The sequence below is a fragment of the Eschrichtius robustus genome, chromosome 9 (assembly GCF_028021215.1).
Source record: "Eschrichtius robustus isolate mEscRob2 chromosome 9, mEscRob2.pri, whole genome shotgun sequence".
Classification (NCBI taxonomy): domain Eukaryota; kingdom Metazoa; phylum Chordata; class Mammalia; order Artiodactyla; family Eschrichtiidae; genus Eschrichtius; species Eschrichtius robustus.
The window spans coordinates 16,586,944-16,611,247 of NC_090832.1; the positions used below are offsets into that span (position 1 = coordinate 16,586,944).

Sequence of the window (24,304 nt, forward strand, 5' to 3'; positions counted from 1 at the left end):
CGGGAGGCTAGTTAGGCTCAAGTACTTAAAAATTACCTTTAAACAATAGATAATTTTTCCCAACAAAAATCTGACACTAATATAATCCACAGGTATTTCCTCTGTAATTCTCCTTTCTTACTTATTGGAAGAAAAGACTATTAGGGCATTATGTTTCAAGTTTTAAAAACCATGACTGATTCTTGGTACCCTCTCTCCCATTTTAATATATATTCTAATAACACAGGGCAGTGTTTTTGGAGGTACACATGTTCCTGGTAGAAAACTCACTGTGTCTTTGTACATCCATACCTACCCCAAGCTTGTTTTGTCAGGCTTTTATTAATTTGGTTTATTTTATTTGAATTGCAGACTTTTACCCCTCTATTTCCAAAATATAAGAATTCTGCATTAGGGTTTATTTTATTCTCTTAAAAGAAGATGAGGAGTGGGCTGTTAATTTTTGAGTGGGATAATAAGAGGAGAAAGATGGAGGCATGAAGTGGGAATGAAGGGCAAGGCAAAGGAGAACTAGGAGTACATAATGCACTCTTCTTTATTTCTAAACCCTGACCACATTAGACATTTGTTCAAATTAATGATTACTTAAAAGCAGTATTTCTTAAAATTAATGGAGATTTTCTCCCTAAAAGTTTTTTCCTAAATATGTAAAAAAAAAAAAAAAAAAAACTTAAAAAAAATACATTTATTTATTTATTTATTTAATTTTTGGCTGCGCTGGGTCTTCGTTGCTGCGCACAGGCTTTCTCTAGTTGCGGCGAGCGGGGGCTACTCTTCTAAAACACATTTACTTAGTGGTTCTAATGATATGTGATAATTTATATTTGTGCTGAATTAGAAAATAAGATATACATTTGTTATATTATTTAATATTATATATGGAGAGGGGATAAGAACAGATTTTCTAAGAAATTGAAACCCAACCTATATCACACTCTGAGTGGTCAAAATTCATACCACGAGGGCAGGGAGAGAACCTCAAAGTAAGGAGTTACAACAATTAAATATGAAGAATCAATTATATTAGAGAGGACTTCCATTTAAAGATGATTGAGCATTGTATTTACATAATCTTCTGCCTCCTGAAACCCCATGAAAATGACAGAGGAATAAAACTGATAGAATCCAACAATGATAAAAAATAGGAAGAAGGCAAGAAATGGACGAGAGATTTCAACAAGTTTCTGGAGAATGAAAGTAGATGAAGTGGCATAGATTTATGAAGGAGAAAGCTACAGTCTCATACACAAGTACTATACTGCAAACAGGCAGCTAACCTGCCTGCAGAAACCTAAAGAGGCTCCAGACTTTGGAGAATGAAGGTAACAACAGAAGGCAGAAGTGAGGAGTGGGCCAGAAAAGGGGGTTAATTGGATGTCTCTTTACGGAACAGCTGATCTCGCCTCATCCTGTGGAAGGGCAGGTAGCTGTATGCTTATTCTTAAGGTTCCTTCAAACACACATTTCTCAAGCTGGTTCCCATACACAAAGAATGCTAGGTGGTGATAGTGGAGTGTTCTCTTGCAGCAGAAGGCTCTTCACTTATTCCTCACAAAGCAAAGTCTGCCAAGTGACAAGTCTCACTTTCTTACACAGGGCTTTTAGCCCTCATAGTCCTTCATTCTTAAATATGAAGCAACAGCCAAGGATCACCACACGTTTGAGGAACATCTGACATGTGAAAGACCTAGATAAACAAAGAGAAAGACTAAACCCAGACTAAGTGAATATAACTGAGTAGGGAGATGAGAGAACTCAACTTCAAATGAACATCATTAAGAGAGTTCAGACAAGAGCATCCATAAAACAGCAATCTGCTATGAAAAAGGAATTGGGAGAACTAGCTCTTAGAAATTAAAAACATTACTGCTGAAATGAACATTTCATACATGGACTGAAAGAAAATTTAAGGAAATCTCAACTACAAAACAGAAGGACAAGGAGGTGGGATATACTGAGACTATGACAATGAGAAATAAATAGAAAATTGGTCCAGGACGTTAAATAGCTGATTAAAATAAGTTCTGGAAAGAGGCAATAAGAAACTGGAAATCAGGAGATTTCCTGGTCTGAAGGGGGACGCTAGCCTTCAAACTGAAGGGGTCCAATGAATGTAGAAAAATGGACGATTAAAAAAAAAAAGAAGACCTATACCTAGGTACATTACTGTAGTCTATATAGAGTAGTTATACATAGGATATATGTGTGTGTGTGTATATATATACACACACAAGTATGTATACCTTGATAAAATTAAAATAATATCCAATTATATACAAGTAGTTAAACCATAATAAGGCACAGGTAAAGACTATGCTGCACCTTCATTTGTAATATTTGCATTGTTAATAATATTTTAATTATTCAGCCAAACCACATTAATTTTCCCTATTCTGGAATCCTAAATTATTTAAATAGTAATGGAGCTGAAACTGCTTTTTGTACTAGTTCAAAGGGCATTAAGTAAATTACTACCATGAGTGAAGTGTGAAGGAAGGAAACAAAGGGAATAAACTATGTCAAGAGCTTACATATTATTACTTTGTATTTATAAATCATTTCACACTAAAGGGGAATCTTTTTTTGTCAGATGAGTTCATTTCATTTTTCACTTGGAAAAATTCAGCATCTTAGATTTTTCATGATAAAGTACATTTCTCAATTAAACTGTAATCTCCTTGAGGGTAAACATTTTTGTATCATCTTGTATCTACTTTTAACCGTGAAAATTGTAGGTACTTGATAAATACCTATTAAATGTAAAATAACAACAATAATTTGACTTTTAATGGATAGTAAAATGAAATAGAAATGTCCAGGAAATACTGATAAAACAAAAATTGGACATTTATTTTAAAGTCTCCTTGAATGTGTACTTCTAATATTTTTTACTTAGCAAAATTTTAATAATTTTAAAATATGGCAAGACTTTTTTAGGTTGCTGACACTGCAGAAAGATGGCTCTTTTATATGCTAGTTCTACTAAGGAAATAAGGGTTATATTTAACTTTTCAATCATACAACGATTTCTTTAGTTTGCCAAACTTAACTATCTACCTTGTCCTTTTAAATAGACAAAAAGGGCTTCCCTGGTGGTGCAGTGGTTGAGAATCTGCCTGCTAATGCAGGCGACACGGGTTCAAGCCCTGGTCTGGGAAGATCCCACATGTCGCGGAGCAACTGGGCCCGTGAACCACAACTGCTGAGCCTGCGTGTCTGGAGCCTGTGCTCCGCAACAAGAGAGGCCGCGATAGTGAGAGGCCCGCGCACCGCAATGAAGAATGGCCCCTGCTTGCCACAACTAGAGAAAGCCCTCGCACAGAAATGAAGACCCAACACAGCCATAAATAAATAAAAATAAATAAATTAAATAGACAAAAAAGGAGGAGGAATAACAGGCAGAGAAAAAATACTCAGTACGTTTCAAATCTTCTTTCAGTCAAAATTAAATTTTAATGGATAAAGGTAATTTAGGCATGCAACGCCCCCTGGTGGTTGTTAAAATAACTGACAATTAGTTACTTAAAATACACACTAAGGCTCTTAAAACCGCTTCTATAGGCATACTAGATATTTCACACAGCAATCTCCGAAAACGTAGGCTTTACCGAACTTTCGTCAGCTTCCAATAAACAATGGAGACAATTAGTTACTCAGCTTTATTTGTAAATAGAAAAACTCACCTGAAGTTTCAGACAGTGTTAGCTTTACTAATTTTAGGCATTCTATAAGTGTAAATGACATCTAATTTCTCCAGAAGTTAAAAAAAAAATAAGAGAATTGAATGGGCATATTAAAAAAAAGATGCCTTTGCCATTGGAAAACGTACCAGCCATTTATGGATACAAAGATTTTAGGCTTATTTTTTAAAAAAAGAGAGAGAGTGAAGGAGATAAACTTTATCACTGGAAACATAAGACACTTATTTCTAGTGTCTTTAAAATTTTTGTCTGTCAGGGCAATTTTAAATGCCTAAGTGTGGTACCATGTGGCCTAAGTCATTGTATCTAAAAAGGCACAATGTCACCTTCTAAAATAAATCAAGATTTTTCTGGACTCTAAGTGCTGACAGCAGGGATATTTAGATGTTTTATATTCCACCGTATAATTACAATCACTTATTTGGTGACTCAGTCACAAGATTCAGAGATGGCGATTACTCTTTAAAATAAAGCATGCTGATGTTTTAATCTATTTTGCCACTTTTAAGGACAGCTTGAAATCAGATCTTGCAACAGTGTTGCAACTGGGCCTGTAATCTGGGCAACACATTTTACAACAAAACCATGAATATAATGCTTAACCTCTGTAATTATTTTTAAGAAATTTAAATTATTTATATATTAGTATTAATAATAGATGAGTATGGGACCCCTGCTAGACAACTTTGTTGTCATTTATTTGCATATAATTAAGATGCTGCATGTACTCTTATAGCATTATGATATAGATACTGTCTAAAAGCTTTGTTTTAGAGAAAAAGAAAACTGGGGCCTACAGACACCTCAAGAGCCTCAAAGAAATACAACTGGATGAATCATAATAGGAACTGTGAATGTTTATAGCTTAGAAAGGTTTATACTTTTAAAGGGGATATGGTAGTTATTTTCAAGTTTTTGAAGGGATGCCATATGAAAGAGAAATAAGGCCAGTTCAATATGATTTCAAGGAGTATCACTGTAACTAAGGAGAAGATACACACAAGATTTCTGTTCTTTTCTCAAAATCTTGGAATGCAGAAGGGCTTTCTAAACATAAACAGAAGCCAGAGGAAAAAAAGATTAAAAAGTTTTAATGTATAAAAATAAAAAGATTTATAAAACAACAAAAAAATTTATTGACCAAGTTAAAAGTAACAACGTATTAGAAAAAACAGACTAGGCACAAAACAAGCAAGTTCACAAAATAAGAAATAAAAATGGTTTAAAAATTAATACATGAAAAGATGCTCAACCTCACTCATATTCGAAGATGCAAATTTAAAAACACCAAAACAATATATTTTTACCTATCAGACAGACAAAGATGCATTTTTTTCAATCACCTACATAGTGATGGGTGGGAGAAAGAAAGAGGAAAAGGACGTTCTTATAAATGTTACTAAAAATGTTCCCCATTTATAAATATGGGAGTATAAACTGGTAGAATCTCTTTAGAGAGAGTCTCAAAATTAAAATTGGCAACATGTACTAAGGCAGTCATCAGTGTCCTTCACCAAATATTTCTGCCTCTCTGCTTTCCAGGTATGTGGTAGAACTGCGCCTCTGCATTCTCTCTGAATTAGGGGTGGCTATGTGGACTTGTTTTCTCTAAAGAGTAACAAGTGTCGGAGCAGAACTTAAGGAGTCAGAGCTGATTTGCTGTATGTCCTTTGACCTGTCTGAACAATCACGGAAGCACGGAGATGGAGCTTCCCTTAACCTGGGTACCTAAGTGAGGATGATGTAGAAGAGCCCACCAGCTAATCTATTTGGCAAGTGAACTAGAAATAAACCTTTGTTGTTTAAAGACACAGTTTCTTACAGCATAACCAAGCCTAAATGATACATCTATCAAGATTAAAAATACACATATCCTTTGACACAGCAGTTTTCCACTCCTGGGAATCTCTTCTGCCAACATACTTGGGTGTGGGCAAAATTTGTATGCACAAAATTTTTACTGCAGCAGTCTGTAAAAACAAGACCCTAAGATCTGTCAAAAAAAGGACTGATTAGAGATTACGGTACAAAATACTATGCAGTCATTTTTAAAAGAAGCAGATCTGCAATGCCTGACGTGGAATACTCTCAAAGAGATAAAAACAAAAACACTGATAAAGACAGAGAGTAAAATACTATGTTTCATTTGTATAAAAAAAGGTATAAATATATATATGCTTCATATACAATTTCAATTTCTAGAAGAACACAAAATGAACTGTTTGTGACCAGCTACTGGTTGTCTCCGGGGAGGGGAACTTTCCATCACAAACCCTTTTTGGTCTGCTTGCATTTTTTTAAAAAATCAAGTATATTTAGAAAAATATTTTGGTGTTATCCCTATAGAATCCTAGCTGACTTCTTTGTAGAAGGTGACAAGCTGATTCTAAATTATATATGGAATAGCAGGAGACCTCAAAGAGCCAATCTAAAAAAAGAACAAAGTAGAACTTGCCTGCCCCAATTTCAAAACTTACTACAAAGTAACAATAATCAGTGTAGTAATGGCATAAGGATAGACAAACAGATAATAAAAAAAAAACCCTGAAAGTCCAGAAATAAACCCATGTGTTTACGGTCAACTCATTTTCTACAAAGGTCCCGAGACCATTCAATGGGAAAAGAAGAGTCTTTTCAACAAATGGTGCTGGACTGCTATATTTAAAATAGAGACCCAACAAGGACCTACTGTATAGCACAGGGAACTCTGTTCAATATTCTGTAACAACCTAAAACGGGAAAAGAATTTGAAAAAGAGTAGATACAAGTATACGTATAGCTGAGTCACTTTGCCACGCACCTGAAACTAACACAACATTGTTAATCAACTCTACTCCAGTATAAAAAAGAAAAAAAAAAAAGGCCACCTATGGTACAGGAGAGAACTTTGCAGCAACAACACAACAACAGCCCAAATGGTGATGGGACATCTGGACTGCCACATGCACAAGAATGAAACTGGACGCTTATCTCATACCATTACATAGAAATTAACTCAAAATAGATGAAAGACCAAAATTTAAGCTCTAAAACAATAAAATTCTCAGGAGAAAACACGGGTAAATCCTGATGACCCTGGATTTGGCAAATGATTCTTAGATATGACAGCAAAAATATAAATAATGAAAGGAAAAACATAACTTGGACTTCAGCAAAATTAAAAACTTGTGCTTCAAGGACACTATCAAAGTGACAGGATAACTTACAGAATGGGAGAAAATAGCTGCAAATCATATAAGGGACTTATATCTAGAATATACAGAGAACTCATACAACTCAGTAATAAAAACAAATAACCCAATTAAAGAATAGGCAAAGGAAATAAACAGGCATTTCTCCAAAGAAAATATACAAATGGCCAGTAAGTACATGAAATGATCCTCGACATCATTAGCCGTCAGAGAAATGTAAATCAAAACCACGATGAGATACCACTTTACAGCCACTAGGATGGCAAGAATCAGAGAAAAAAGCAACTGTGGTGAAGGATGTGGAGAAATCAAAACCCTCGCACATTGTTGGTGGAAATGCAAAATGGTGCAGCCACTGTGGAAAACAGTTCATTCCTCAAATGGCTAAACACAGAGCTACCACAGGACCCAACAATTCTACTCTTACGTGTATACCTACACATATGTGTATACATATGTCCACACAAAAACTTGTACACAGATGTTCACAGCAGCATTATTTACAATAGGCAAAAGCTGGAAACCACCTAAATGTCCATTAACTGATGAATGAATAAACAAAATGTAGTATATCTATACAATGGCATAATGGGCCATAAAAAGGAATGAAGTCCTAACACATGTTACAAGGTGGATGAGCTTTTAAAACATTATGCGAAGTGAAAAAAGCTAGCCACAAAAGACTGCATATTATGTAGTTCCTCTTACACGAAGTGTCCAGAATATGTAAGTCTACAGCGACAGACGGTAGATTAGTGACTACTTAGGGCTGAGGGTGGAGGTGACGGGATAGGAGGTGACAGATAAAGGGTATGGAGCTTCTTTTTGAAGTGATGAAAATGTTCTAATATTGGTTGTGGTGATGGTTACACACATGTGACTATACTAAAAATCACTGACTTGTACACTGTAAATGACTGATGAACTTTATCTCAATGAATGTTAAAATAATGACTAACACTTTTTAAAAGTAAACTAAAAGAATGAAATATTCATACCTGCTAAAATAAAATGATCTTAAGAGATGTTAAGCAAAAAATGTATATCATATATCCCTAAAGAGTATGTTGATGTTATACATACTGTAGAGTATGTATATATTATATAATGCCACATATATGTATGTATACCCATATACATATATTGCATTCCCATTAAAAAAAAAGTGTGAGTGTGAGACAGAGAGAGAGAGAGAGAGAGAGTGTAATTATAAAGGGAAGGAGGATCAAGAACTGCTAATGGAGATTACCTCTGATAATTAAATGGTGGGATGGCTGGGGGAAGGGACAGGTCAGGGATCAAAAGGAGACATTTTTATTGTATCTTCCCTTTTTTGGGTTAAATTTCTTTTACCATATGGATATGTTATTTTCATTAATACTTCTAAAAAATTCAGTTTAACATAGGAAATAACTTGCTAGTAGGCAGAACTCTTCAGAAATGGAATGTGCTGCCTTAGGAGGCAATTTGTCCCTCAGAAAGCACGCAGTACACAATGGGTTTACGCCTGACAGGGGTCCTGCAGGACCAACTGCTGGATGGGTAAGTGGACTGGATGACGTTTGTTGCAGAGTTCTAGATGAAACAAGTCTCTTCCAGCCTTGAGATTTATTCCAAATTAAAAAGGTAGGTAGTCTTAAGACCGGGAAGAACGTACGAGAAGTAGGCCAGATTCGAAAGGAAAAAAATTCTTTAAGTGATTTGAAGTCAAGGTTAATTACTGAGTTAATTTAATGTGACTTCAACGCCAACACAGTGAGTCAACGTTCGAAAAAAGGCATTTCCAATCAGCAGGTGAATAAAAGTCAAAGTGCAAATTTTAAAATTTAATTTCTAGTTCCTTTTGAAAAGAATATCTAGCCCCCTCAATTTTTGTCATGATTAGCATTTTTATTAAATCTCATTAAATAGAAAGGTGTTGTGATTTGGAGGGAAGTACTGCTGAAAAAAATGACAAGGAATGAGAAAGTCCAAGAAGCGAATTTCGTCTCATACATTTTCTTATTTGTATTTCTATTTTAGGTTTAAAGTCATAGCTGCTGTTTGACAATGTAATGGGACCATAAATGTAACTGGAAAAAAAAGTATTAAAGTATCATTAAAAATGCTTATTACTTTAGCTAGATCAATGCCATAGATGCTTTCTGTAGCGATAACGGAGAAGAAGAAATCATTTTTGGCAGCAATGTTAGTTTGGTAAGAGCCTCTGGCAACTGTAACAAAACACAGACCACAGGCCACTGCCCCCAACCCCCCACCATGAAAACTGGTTTGAATGAGTGGAGCATTTGTTCTCCACACCTACAGAAGTTTCCAGTGTTACAAAAAGCATACTTTTATGAACAGGGGGAGGACACCAGAAAGTCTCAGAAGACAGTGAATGATTAAGGACTCAAGTATAATTTACTTCCTTTACAGGGGGTGATGGCGATAGACTTGGTGCTGAGATGAGCAGGGTCGCGAAAGAAGATTCATTAACTGTCCTCTTTTTTCATTCTATAGCAGAGGGCATATGAAACAATAGATCTTTAAAAAACAAATTCTCATTTTTGACATTTTTATTGTAGTATATTTATATTTCAAATGTTAAATGATAAATAAATGAAAAATAATGCGTTTTGTTTACCACATTTATTTAGGCATGTTCTCGCCTCAATTTGAGAAAAATATTTTCCAATGATTCTAGTACCTGGCTTAACTTGCTTTTCTACTCTGAAACAGTATGATTCAGGAGCTTTAGAAAGATCAATTTCACTGCAGGAGGCAGGGATATTTCTTTTCTCTTTATTACCCATACCACCACACAAATTAGAGTTCAGAAAAGATCCTTACTTAGAGATCAGTATTATTCGGGTCACCTCATTTAGTGCTGTGTAAACTGTAAAGCATTACACATGTATAAGTTAACATCGCAAGAGACGCATTTTGCTGGAAAGAACGGTCCTTTGATTTGACTGGAACCAAGTCAATGAAACACTAGATCAAGATTTTGACACTGGATGACACATAAATCTTGGTCAACACCAGTTCCACACTAAACAGAAGGAAATGAGGTAAGAGGCTGCAGAACAGCACCCACCCCAATACAGTGTGCACATGCAGATAACACAAGGGTACACAGCCATACGAATGTTAGGAAATTCCTTACATGTGTAGGTATGCTTAAAGAAAGTGATCACGGTTGTTACAGCTGTCTGGAGGTTGCTCAGTAAAGACAAATAATTTGAGCGGCCCATTCTGGGGAAACCTGGTTTTTTTTTGGTAGGCTTTGAGCTCTCAAAACAGAGCCCTTGTTCATTAGCAAAGTTTTTTTTTACCTTCAGGTGTCTTTATAAGGTCTTCCGGGACTTCCCTGGCGGTCCAGTGGTTAAGACCCCGCGCTTCCACGGCACGGGGTGTGGGTTCGATCCCTGGTCGGGAAACTAAGATCCCGCATGCCACGCAGCGTGGCCAAAAATAAAAGAAAAAAATAAAAAGGTGCTTCCTACATCTACCAAGGGTATTACTTCATTGTTTCAAGTTATTTCAAATTATATCTATATATTATCTATATTGTGATTTCTTTTGTGATAGCTGCCTGTTTTTATTTTTATTGAGTGATCTTCTAGCTCCATGCTTCTCAAACTGAGGCATACACAGCCCCTACAGTGGTGCACCAGGGGTTATATGAAGGTACAAGACAAACCTGAAGCATCTTTCCAGAGGGTTTATTTTGAAAATCTGGAAAGACAGTGCCGTGGGCCCTGTGAACTGCCTACGTGAGAACCCTGACCCTGCTCCTTGCCCTGTGGCTAGGTATTTAACCTATGTGTTCCTAAGCATTTTAAGCTGAAAACAGGAATACTACTAGTGCCTATTTTATAGTTGGTTGTGAGAAATAAATGGGCTTTCAGAACAATGCCTAGCACATTATAAGCTTTCAGCAGGTACTAGCTGTTATATATCTTAATGTTAGATTATTCATTTCCCTGTTGAGCAAATACAAGCAATGATGGAGAGACAGGAAATGCTGGGGCAGGTGGATTCAGATAGGGAGATCAGGGATAGTCTCACTGAAAAGGCAGACTTCTGAGTAAAGACTTGAAGGGAGTGAGGGAGTTAACTGTGGAGTCAGGGAGAAGAGAATTTCAGACAGAGGGAATAGCAAGTACAAAGGCCCTAAGGTATGCCTTCTATGTTTAAAGAATAGTAGCATGAAGGCCAGCAGGGCTGGAACAGAGTGAGTGAGGTGGTAAGTAAAAGGAAAAGAGATGGGGGAGAGGCAGTGGATCGCTGAATGAAATAGGTAGTGATCATGTGCAGAGGAGTCATATGATCTGACTTATGTTTTTAAAACTGTATCCCAGTGGATGCTGAGTTAAAACAAGACCATAAGTAGGCAAGGGTGAAAGCAGGTAGGCTACTGCAATAATTCATCTAAGAGATGACAGTAGCTCAGGCCAGAGTGGTGACAATGAACGGGGGTGGTAAGAAAAAAGAATTCTTGATATACTTTGAAGGTTAGAGTTGACAGGATTTATCGTCAAATTAGATGTGAAATGTGAAAGAAGGAAGGAGTCAGTGGTATTTCTGAAGTTTCTGGCCTGATTAAGCTGCCATTAATGGAGATAGGAAGAGTAAGTTTGGGGCAATGTCAGAAGTTGTTTCAGACATATAGTAAACTTGGGATGCCTAGTAAACATTCAAATGGAGATGTTAAGTAGGCAGTTAATTAAACTGCTTGAAATTCAGGAAATAAGTCCAGGTTAGAGTTACAAATTTGGGAGCTCTTAGCATAGGATAATATTTAAAGTTATGAGGCTGATTGAGATCATCTAGGGAATGGTAAAGACAGAAAAGAGAGAAGGCCCAAGGATTGAACTTTGAGGCTTTGATCTCACTTCTTTGAACAAAGAAGTGGAAGAACAAAGAGGTGAAAGGTCAGAGAGATGAGGGAGAACCACCAAAGAATAAAAGGAGAGGTGGAATCCTAGTGTATTATCATATAGTAAGTCAAATGAACAAAATGTTTCACAGAGAAGAAGGTGCTTGACTGTGGCAAACGCTACTGATACAGATCAAGGAAGACAAGGGCTGAAAGACTACTGGGTTTAGTAATGATGCTGTCACTGATGACCTTGACAGGAGCAGTTGTGGCTGACTGCAGTGGGAAAAACCCTGACTAGAGAAGACTCAGGAGAGAATGGGAGAGAAGTTGGAGTTAGCACATATAAGCAACACTTTATTTTCACACTCCAGTTAGTATACGAATATCTCACATCTACTTTAAGCAAAAATTCCCCTTATCAAGTTATCTTCATAAAAAAAATTACTCTCTGGGGGGTGGTGGTGGGAGGAGGAGAGACACAGGTGAGGGAGATTAAGAGGTATAAACTTTCAGTTATGAAATTTTGAGTCACAAGCATAAAATGTACAGCATGGGGAATACAGTCAATAATTATGTAATATTTTTGTATGGTGACAGATGACAACTAATCATCATGATCACTTTGAAATGTACAGAAATATTGAGTCACTATGATGTGTACCAGGAACTAATACAGTGTTGTAGGTCAATTATACTTCAAAAACAAACAAAGAGACATCAGATTTGTGGCTATCAGAGGTGGGGGGGGCGGAATTAGATGAAAGCCGTCAAAGGTACAAACTTCTAGTTACAAGACAAATAAATACTAGGGATGTAATACACAACACAGTGAAGATAATTAACACTGTTGTATGTTGTAAATGAAAGCTGTTAGGCATAAATCCTAAGAGGGACTTCCCTGGTGTTCCAGTGGTTAAGAATCCACCTTACAATGCAGGGGATGCGGGTTCGATCCCTGGTCGGGGAACCAGGATCCCACATGCCGCAGGGCCACTAAGCCCACGTGCCGCAACTACGGAGCCCACCCGCTCTGGAGCCCGCGCACCACAACTACTGAGCCCACCCGCTACAACTACTGAGCCTGTGCGGTCTGGAGCCTGCCCGCCACAACTAGAGAGAAGCCTGCACGCCGCAACAAAGAGCCCATGAACCACAAAGAAAGATCTCGCGTGCCACAACTAAGACACGATGCAGCCAAAGAAATAAATATTAAAAAAAAAAGAAAAAAAAAGAATAAATCCTAAGAGTTCTCAATCAGAAGGAAAAAATATTTTTAAAATCTATTTCTTTAATATTGTATCTATATGAGATGATGGATGCTCAGTAAACCTACTGTGGTCATCATTTCATGATGTACATATGTAAATCAAATCATTATGTTGTACACCTTAAGCTTATACAATGCTATATGTCAATTGTATAGCAATAAAACTGGAAGAAAAAAATTACTCTCCATTTAAGAATCAGTAACTATCCAAACATAGGAAATCTACTATTTTGATGGAAGGAGAGTAGAAGAAAGGACTTTGGGGGAAGAACAGGAATTAAGTATCAGTGGAAAAAAATACTGTTATATTAAAAATAATTTACTGCCGAAACTAAACAAAAATGGTTCCAGTTTAGTCACAGATATATGGAAAATAAAGTCTCAGCACAGTTTCTAGTGAAATCAGAATCACCCATGGAGCTTTACAACACACACGAGCACCCATGCCCACGTGCACCCAGGCTTCACCGTTAAGAAGCTCTAATTGAGCAAGTGTGGACTGAGTCTGGGCATTTTTATGTTTTGAAAGCTTTGTAGTTGATTATAGAATTTGAAAGCACCACAGCCTAGCTTGGGCTGTGAATCACTAGAATATAATTGTTTAAAACATAAAATAAACCAAAACAACCAGGCTCCTCTAAGAAACTCAGCAGTAAAGTCACTACTTTTAGAAATTCTAAAAAGGACAAGTGGTACTAGTAGTAGTAGGAGGCTACATGCTGCATGGGGGTGATGATGTAGTATTTTCCAATCTGTAATACTTGGAACAATTCATTGGCGATATAAAGATGATTGAGATACATCCTTACTCTAAAGGACTCCAGCTAATTTACAAAACCTGCATCAATATTCAAGACAAGCATCCTCTCCTTTTTTATCTGAATGAATTTAACAGTTTCCTAAGGAAGATTAAATAACTTAAGGGGTCAGATAAAATGTGATATGATAGAAATTATCTCTAATTGAATTAATATAGATATAATTTAGTATTACGCCAATATTAACTAGTCTATTCCAGAAAAGGACAATCAAGTGAGATAGATTTAAAACTAATGTTCTCATTCACAATTCCAAACAAAAAGAAAGGTTGCATTAACTGATGTTAGGGAGACTGAAAGAAACAAGTATCAGGAATAGGATTCAAATTTCTCTTTGAGTTATTCAAGAATTCACAGCAATTTAGACTTTGTTATAAAATAAGACAAATAATGTTGTATTAGAAAAATGAAGAACAGAGAATTCTTCTGGTCAAAGAAGGCAGATTTACTATATAAGTTCACTAATCTCTTATTAAAATGTGTTTTTATGAATTTGTATTTGAAGAAAATTTAAAGGGAAAATCTACGTCACTGCAGGTGACAGAGTTACTGAAAAGAAAGTTTTATAAACATTAAGAAAACAAACAAATCAAGAGTTGATTATTCTGAAGATCTGATAAGGCTATCATTCAAGCTTCAAGTTATAAGATAAAACTGATATTCAAAATTTATATGAATACTCTCAAAGGTTCTTAAGATAGCATTATTTCAGGCAACATTTAAAAGATAAAATGATAGTGATATCCACCTCTGCAGTGAAATCCAATGTACACCACTTAAGCCCAGAATGGAAAATGATCCCATTGCCAATATTATTACCTTGTGTGTAGGCAACATCATCAGATCCCATACTCAACTTCCGTGCTTCACTTATTCTATCCACATGTGCTAAAGCAGGGTCCGTGAGGTGCTGAATATTCTCTGTTTCTACATAATGATCAGGATGGTTCAGAAGATTTGTAAGTTCAAAGGTAGGGGACACCACCCCTGGTGAAACTGCAGGGGGTTTATTGGGAGAAACTGTAATTTTGAAAGTATATTTTGTATTGGGTTGAGTGACCACCACTCGAGGAGAAGTTGCAGAGTTATTGCCTATTGCTCGACTTTTGGGAGGGTGGTGATGAATAAAGGCAGGCCCCATGCTCACTTGCCCGGACATATTCCTGGAGGCAGCAGATGCTCCAGAGTTTGTGGATATGAAGAGAGTGGGCTGATTCCGCATGACCTGCTCATCTCCTGTGGTGGCATTAGCTGAAATATAGACCTTAGGTTGACTACGGGACATCACCTCATCGGTATTTGGGGGACTGGCAGCTATGTAAACAGTGGGCTGATTTCTGTTTAAGGTCTGGCTGTTGACCGAAGAGGAACTGCTGGAGGTTCGAGGTCCAGAAGAACGCAGTTTCGAAGAACTGCTTCTTTGCGGGGGTTCAAGTTTGATTTCAATCTGGTTTTTCCGAGGTCCTGTTGAAATATTCTGAATGTTATATTGGCTATGGGTAGAAGACTGTGAGCTACCAGACGAATGAATTGTTGGTGGTTGTGGAGTAGTAGGTGAACTGATGGGCATGTAGACATGAGAGGTCTGGTGGCCTTGCTGATTTGGCTGCTGGGCTGAGGTATGTGGCAGAGGATTAGATGCAGGATATGTAGTCCAGGGACCAGCTTGTGAAGGTTGATAAACTTGTTGAGGGTTCATGGGATTAAACTGAGATACCCAGCCAGAATGCTGTTGTGTCTGTCGAGTTGTACCACTAGGCGTTGTAATGTAGGGCCTAATATAGATAGAATTTCCCTGTGGACTGTTAAGTACAGGTGGAGGTACACCATGTATGTGCAAAGATGTAGGAGTATTACGACCAGTCTGGATATTTGGGGCTAAAGTTACCATAATGGGATTAAATCTTGGAGTTTGTTGAGAAAGGTTAGATGTTCCTTTGCTGCCTAAGTGAAATCCAAGATGTGGTGCTGAATTTGAAGCACCAGATGTACTGGACATTCCAAAAACATTAAAGCCTTGAGGAACTTGAGCTGGTGCTGTCTGTGGCTCCTGCTGAAATAGTTCATTATTGGACTGACCACCTTGAAGTTGTCCATCACTAATGCTGTGCGTTAGAGTCCTACTTCCATTCATTCTATTTCCTTCTCTTCCATGGTGGTAAACATTCTGTGACTGCAAGTCCAAGTTGAGAGAAGTCATGTGATTGCGTAGACCAGAAATTCCAGAATCATCCGAAAAATTCAAGTCTCCTTCACCGTAAAGATACCTTGTACTCTCCTGAGAGAGAACTGCACAGCAGGCATCCAGGTTATTATTATTCTATAAAACAAAATAAAAACAGCTTGTGTTAACAACCAGAAGCCAACGCATATACTCTCATCACTACTAAAATATTACACGATTAACAAGAGATTAGTTAATACAATTATAACAGATACACTTGAGCTCTTTTACTTGAGAAGAACTAATATTTATGCAAATAGTTGAATTAAAAATCCTCACTACCAATGTAATGGAAAAGTTCTCTAACTAGCAATAGCTAAAAGTGAACCAAGTCATTATTCTGTTTTAGGAGTTATTTTATAGTAAAATGGATTCATGCAAATATAGTAAAATTACAACTTAATTAAAAATGCAGTTTGAATTTTGAACAAAATATAAGCATTTAACTTAAGCATGTAATACTGTATAATTAATATTTTGCATATTCATGTGCTATGTAATTCTTTTAAACCAATGACCTTTTAAAAACTATTATTTGTGGTATTTAAATTAAAAAGTTCTAAAATTCATAACAAAGGCATTACAGTTCCTTATGTGCTTCCTCTTGTGTTAAAAACAAACAAACCGCATACATATACATATGTAATGTAAGGTCAAGGTAGCCTCCAGAGTAACTGAGTTCACATCTTTGCCTTTAGACAGCATCATATAATTCTACTCCAGAGAAATGAAAAACAAAACAAAACAAAAAAACAATTAGACTGTTTCTAAAGAATTCTCAAAAGAAACTAACCACTACTTCTAAATTATCCATAAAAATATTTACTGAACACCTACGATATGTACATCATTCTGTTTGAGACTGTGGAAGACTCAAATGATGTATAAAACCAGACTTTTCCCTAGAAGAGCTTGCAACTCAATTAGGGAGACAAACCATGGATTTATGAAAAGGTAACATTATTAAAACATGAATATATGTCAAACAATAAGTGGTATTGAAGTTCAACAGAGAGTTAATACCATAGGCTACTGTAGAAAGGACTGTGTTAATGAGGGAGGTATAATCTCATGGGTTTCACAGTATATGTAGGACTTGGATAGGAAAAAAGGCACTCCTGGTGAAGGGAATGGCATGACTAAAGACAGACATAAATGTGATAGTAAGGAAAAGTATGTTCTAAACAAGGTGACTGGACCAGATCTGGCTGGAGTTAAAGGTTTGTATTGGAAATTTTGTGGAACAAATTGTTAGAAAAGCAGATTGGGATTAAATAATTGGGGCTTGTTAAAAATGAGTTATACTAGAGTTTGGGCTCTAATACAGGCAATGGGGAGAGCCACTGAACATTCATTAACAGAGAAGTGAAGACACAAAGGGTGTTTGGGGAAGATAAAGAACTCCACTGATACTTAAGATGAAGAGGAAAGGGAAAACTTTTTGACAAGAAGATCGGTTAGAAGATATGAAATAATGACTGATGGTGGAAACAAATTATGAAAGACTACAAATAAACAGTCAACACAATTTGGCTATAAGGGAGAAACAGAATTCAAAGAGAACTGGAAGACAAAGAGCCTGACAGAAAGGGGACAGTTTTAGACATAAAGAGGATGAATATAGCCAAGTTAAAATGTCTACAGGTGGTTTGACATGAGATAAAATCTTATTAGAGAAAATGGAACTAAAAGGCATCTCAAAGTCTTGTTAAGAAATGGTAGTCCACAGTTTGACCAGATAATACGAAAGAAAAGATTAGTGAGCAACGTTTGACTTTTTTTCTTCCCCAAACCAACACTTCAAATCTCTCATGCTATAAAAATCCTTTTATCCTACACATAACTCTGAATTGATATATACTAGTTTTTCAAAGAAAATTTAAAAATTCATCACAATCTTTATCAATTGATTACTCCTTATCATAGTTAGACCTTATCTTTTGCCAAACCTAATTGGTGCTTTTTGCTTCAAGCTAAGTTTATTGTTATTCTTAGTAAATTCTTCTCCCTCCTAAGCCAAAGCTCACAAAGACCTCTTCTTCTCATCTCCTTTGCCGACATTCCCAAATTAAAATGTATATTCCCTACTAAATCCGATCCCACACTTCCTTTTTTTTTTTTTTTTTAAATTTTATTTCTTTATTTATTTTTGGCTGTGTTGGGTCTTCGTTTCTGTGCGAGGGCTTTCTCTAGTTGCGGCAAGCGGGGGCCACTCTTCATCGCGATGCGCGGGCCTCTCACTATCGCGGCTTCTCCTGTTGTGGAGCACGGGCTCCAGACGCGCAGGCTCAGTAATTGTGGCTCACGGGCCCAGCTGCTCCGGGGCATGTGGGATCTTCCCAGACCAGGGCTCGAACCCGCGTCTCCTGCACTGGCAGGCAGACTCTCAACCACTGCGCCACCAGGGAAGCCCCCACACTTCCTTTTTAAAAGCTGGTACTGCTATTTAAAAAGTCTTCTTCTCTAATTCTCTTGAGCTCTCAAAAATCCTTTCAATTCTTTATAATCTCTCACTATTTAATATGTCCTAGTCCCAGCTATGCCATAACTCATGTGCCCTTAGGTTTTTTACTCTCTACAGACATTAGTTTCTTATCAGCAAAACATAAAAGAACTTACAGGGATTTTACAAGGCTACAATAGGATAAAAGGAAACGTACTTTTTATTAAACATTTTATTTTAGAAAATTTTAAACATGTATGAAAATAGAGAGTAAATACGACAAACTCTCCTATATTCATCATCCATCTTTAAAAATATCAATATATGGCAAATCTTTCTTCATCCAATGTGTACGCCCCAGCTGCTCCCTTCATCAAGCTAGATCAAGCCTGACATTATTTCATTTCCATCTGTAAATACTTCAATATGTATCTTAAAACATAACCACAATGCCATTATCATACCCTAAAATAATCAACACTTAAGATTGCATAATATCCAAATAGTGTTGAAGTCCCTTGATTGTCTCATAAGTATCTTTTTAGTTAGTTTAAATCAGGATCTAAGCAAGGTCCACATATTTCATTTGGTTGATATGCCTCTTAGGTTTCTTATAATAATAATTAATCCTCCCCTCTTTCTCAAATTTTCTAAGCCATTTGTTTTTTGAAAAATGATCATTTGTCCAGCGGATTTCCCATCTGGATTAGCTGATTGCACCCTGTGGTATCAATATTTTCTGTATTTCACTGTGAACTAGAAGGTACAACTAGAGGTGTGCGCAGGTTCATGTACAAATTGTTAGCAAGACCCTGTATGGGCTTTATTCCATAGTGTATCACACAGGAGGCACAATAATATATCTGCCTGTCTTTTTGTGATCTTAAGGCTGATTGGTAGGTTCTGATGTTGTCACAGCTTGATCCAGCTGATGATTTTTATCAGCCAATGATAATCACCGTTTAGAAACTTTATCTCATGAGGGGTTGCAAAATGGTGCTATTGGTGATATTCCAAATATAAGATTCCTTTATCATGTTTTAGCTACAATTCTTCCTCATAGAACTTGATCTCTTTAACTATTTACTTACTCTTTGCACAGAAGAGGCAGGATAAATAAGTTCTCTTTACTGGTTTTTAGAGTAATGAATTGGTGCCCTAGCAACTTCCAAAGGTGACACTTATTTTCAGTATCATTATAAACTCCTGTATCTTTAACATTTTGATATGTGTCAACTGATTGTGGGCATTATATCCTATCTTCAGCCTAGCGGGAATGACTCCAAGTTGGCTCCTGTGTACGTATGACATGAGCCCATTAGTCTTTCATAGCTTCCTTGCTTTCTAATATGACAAGATGTCTAAGATCATCTTGTATACTTCTTATCCCAGACCTGGGACCAGCTGTTTCTCAAAGAAGCCCTGGCTACTTTTAGTGGGAAACTGTATAGGACTCCCTTTAAGTGTATCAAAAGAGATGGGATGAGTTTTTAAAAGGTTGAAAAATCACTTCTTTTTTGTATAATACAAATCTGCATTCTTTTCAAAACCACAAAAGAGTCTGAATCATTATTTTCAGTTCATCTTTCATTTCCCCCCAAGCTTCTTGCACAGAGACATTACAGACAATATCAAAGTATACACTATAATCATCCTTCTCAAACTCTGATTCATTCACTCTTTCAACCGATATTTACTGAGCATCCCATTAGGATGTAGAAAGGAATATAATCCTTGCTCTTAAGGATCTCCCAGTCCAGTGGAGGAGATTAATGTGTATGCAAATAAATATAATGTACAATGGTAGGTGTTTCAATAGAAATATGAATAAGGATTATGGGTGGAGGGCACCTGAGAAGGCTTCAATTAAGGATATGGTAAGTAACACAACACATTACTTTGAAAAGAAATAGCAATTTTAAATTTACAGATTTAATCGTCATACTAAAAGAATTAAAAACTAGTGAAAATTTCAGTTAAAAAAATTAGTGTCAACTATGCAATATTTTTACACTATTCTCAGTTATGATTTAATTACCAAATTTTAAAGATATGAATTACATCCACTGATAACATAGCTATCTTAGAGAATTCCATAGCACAAGGAAATGATGTGAGTAGTTCCAAAAAGAGGGGGCTGAACAGTAAACAAAGTCAGGAAGAGAACAGAGGATAGATATTTCTGTTCTCCTCCTAAGAACATGTATACAAAGTGGTAGTGTGACATGATCCTTTAGCTACTAATTTTCAATATTCTATATACTTTTTTTTTTATCTAGAAAAGTTCTGAACCAGTATATTATAGGGAGGATCTCTCCAGAGAAAAGACAGCCTACCCAACGGAGAAAGGGAGAGCGGCTCCCAGAAGAAAGGCTGTCACCAAATAAGAGGTGTTTATACTACATTTAGAGGTAGCTTATTTGCCGTTACAGTTTAAAAGTAACTCTAAATTTGGGAAAACTTACACCTTAGTTGTATCCCCAGAGGAGCCCTCCGCATTCCTTGCTTGTCACATTTTTGTTATCAGCTAAAAGGGACATTATTCGAATGATTAGCAACTCAATTTAAAAAGAGTTGGGCATGGGGAAGCATGTCATACGGAGGTTTGTTTTTGTAAAACCAGATTAACACAGTGAAGGTTGATACTACTGGGTGCCCAAAAGAAATTCTAAATCATCTATTTTCTATTTTTTGGTAAAGTTAAAAACATGTTTACTTATTTTATTTTTTTAAAAACTAGGTAATTCATTTACAAAGATCAAAACAATATTAAAAGATACACGCTGAGAAGTCTCACTCCCATCTGGCCTATTCCTCCTTGCCCACCATGGGTAACCATCTTTTATTAACTTTGTTTTTAATTCTTCCAGTATTTCCTTATGCAAACAGGGGCAAACATACATACATGTGAATATTTATTTATAGATGAATTTACATACATCTATATATACTGCTCTACATTTTTTTTTAACTTAATATATCCTGAAGATCATACTGTAAGTGTTTCTCTCTCCTCCCTCCCTCCTCTCCCCCTCCATGTTCTGGACAGTTCTTTCAGTAGCAAATCTTATTGAAGAACCTATAGTATTTTTGAATTTTTCAATGACTCACTGAACATTCTCAGTATAGTCTTATCAGAAAATGCTATTTGAAAAATTAGGAAGAGGTACCTGAGTTCTAGGGGAAGATACCTTCCCCTCACTATCTCTGCTCCTTCCCATACTTTCTTGAGCTTCTGACTCCATTTTTATTACCCTTTTTTCCTCTTTCATTTCACTGCACATCCGATATCAACAAATATGGGCTATTGATTCATTCACCAAATATTCATTATGGGCCTTCCACTATTATTACTGTTATTCGTATTGGTTGCTAACATTTATTGAGCACTCATTATGAATCAGGTATCCTACTAGTTGTTTTCCTGCATTATCACATTTAACTCTCTGTGAACTTTCTTTATTCCCATTGTACCCCTGAGGAAAATGAGGGTCAGAAAGGTTAATTCAATTGCTGCTAATAACTGTCAAATCTTGAGCTCAAGTCTCTTTATCAGCAAAATATATACTATTTGTTATTATTTAAATTTTTAAATTTATTTCCCCCTAGCTTTAACTGAGGTATGATTGATAAATAAAAATTGTATATATTTTGGTTGTACATGATTTTTTTTAAAGGTATACAATGTGATGATTTAATATACATATACATTGTGCAATGGTTACTACAATTAACACATCCACCACTTCACATAGTCAACTCTTCTTTCCTTCCTTCCTCCATCCTTCCCCCCACCCCCCCACCCTGGCTTCTTTCTTTCTTTTTTGGTGGTAAGCATACTTAAGATTTGTTCTTTTAGCAAATTTCAAATATACAATACAGTATTATTAACTCAAAACATATGCTCTTAAACAATACACCACAGAAAGAGCCAGACATGTTTGGAGAATTCCAATCAGTTGAGGATGATTATAGCATAGGGTGTGAGGGAGGAAGGACTGGGTAAGAGATCATGCCGCAGAAGAAGGCAGGATTTTAGATCACAGACCTAGTATGTCCTAGTCAAGATATATAAACTTTACTCTGAAGGGTATGGGGAACAACCATGAGGTTTTTAAACAGGTAAATATATAATAAAATCTGCATTTAAAAAGACATTTTTAGCAGAAGTGAGGAGGATAGATAGGAGAGACCAAAGCTGGGTTAGACTAAAGGTGGGTAGACCAATTAAATGTATAGATAAAAGATGATAGGGTATGAACAAAATGTAGTCACTTGATATCAAGTACAGATATTGAGCCTTTAAAGTTTCATATAATTTCAAACTTTAAAAATCATTCATCAAGAATAAATATGTCTGAAACCAAATCACTTTTTTATATCTCCATTTTAACAAGCTGAAAAATAGTTCTTGATAGAAAGATTTCCAGTTTAATCAAATGAGAAGGTACACTATCACTAAATATTTAGAATTACGGATTTCTAAAATTGTACATACTAAGAAAAATGTAAAAATTTATTAGATAGTGGTATTAATTGGAAAACTTACAGATTAAATTAAAAGATATAAAAAGAAACTTTTTTTTTCTTTAGAATTGGGACTTCAGGCATTGTCTAGTCAAATTTCCTCATTTTACAGATAAGAAAACTAAAGTACAAAAGAAGGCATATTACTTGTCAAATATGTTTAGGGTGCCCATTTAGGATTAGATCCCAAGTTTCCTGATTCCTTATTTAATGATTTTCTCACTTTCATATGAAGACCTGGAATTTTTAAAAGTTCTGGCAAAATGGGGAAAGGGGGGAGTGAAGCAAGTTCATAGTAAGTGTGGACCATGTATCAATGCTTTATATTGAGATCTCATTTAATCCTCATATCTACTTTACAAGGTAGGTATTATCCATATGACAGATGGGGTACAGAGAGCCTAATAACTTGCTAAAGGCCACATGACTATCAGACACCAAAGCTCATCTCTCCATCATAGCACACTAATGCCAAAGAAGATAAAAGAGTTTTCTTTCAGTGTTTAAAAAAATACCAAGTTTGTATTAATAAATTCAGAAATCATTGAACACTGACCTGTAACATGCACCTGGATACAACAACTTCAGGTACTTCAGGGAATTTTTGTCGCAGGTCATGTAAAACCTGAAAATCAATTTGGTGGCTTCCTTGGGCCATTCGTATATTGCCTGATCAGGACTATTTGTACAGTAGGCAATTCTAGGCCTTAGTGGAAACAGTACTCATCTCTTCTGTCCAAGCATTTTCTGTGAAAGAAAGAAAAAAAACTTTAATGAGAACTGTTATAGAATGAATATTGTTGTGGATTTAAAATTTCAATACAAAAGGGTATGTGCTTTAGTACCTAACATTTAATATAAACTATAAAAATATTATTTAGTCCTATAATGCTTCCCATATAGTTATACTGTCTTCTCAGTTTATAACTACTGATGGCAAACTTTAAAATGTTCTAATTCCTATGTATTTGTATGCTTTATAATGGCTGTGCCAAAAGGCATTCAAATGAAACTGTCAAGGTTGTTTTAAAAGGGAAAACTGAAAAATGCTTTATAATGGCTGTACCAAAAGGCATTCAAATAAGAAACTGTCAAGGTTGTTTTAAAAGGGAAAACTGAGTAACTTTACTGATTTTTTTCTTAATGATCAGAGGACAGCCTAAAGTAAGTAATCTTGTTTATTCTACTTAAAATTTTTAAAGTTTGGATCCTGAAAAAGTTTGGTCCTACAAATAGCTTTGCCTGCTTTGTCTAAAACTGATCTGT

At 36.1% G+C, this 24,304-nt stretch overlaps 1 protein-coding gene across 4 annotated transcripts in view; it reads right to left on the reverse strand.

Moving 5' to 3' along the window:
• The window catches only part of TAB2 (TGF-beta activated kinase 1 (MAP3K7) binding protein 2), an 84,474-nt gene that overhangs the window by 13,099 nt on the left and 47,071 nt on the right, over positions 1-24,304 (reverse strand). For all 4 annotated transcript variants that reach the window (XM_068550982.1, XM_068550981.1, XM_068550984.1 and 1 more), the window contains 2 exons: positions 23,595-23,785; positions 14,664-16,164 (listed from right to left, as the gene is read on the reverse strand). In XM_068550982.1, coding sequence (XP_068407083.1) covers positions 14,664-16,164; positions 23,595-23,696 — 1,603 coding nt within the window. In that variant the 5' untranslated portion in view covers positions 23,697-23,785. The remainder of the gene's footprint in view (positions 1-14,663; positions 16,165-23,594; positions 23,786-24,304) is intronic.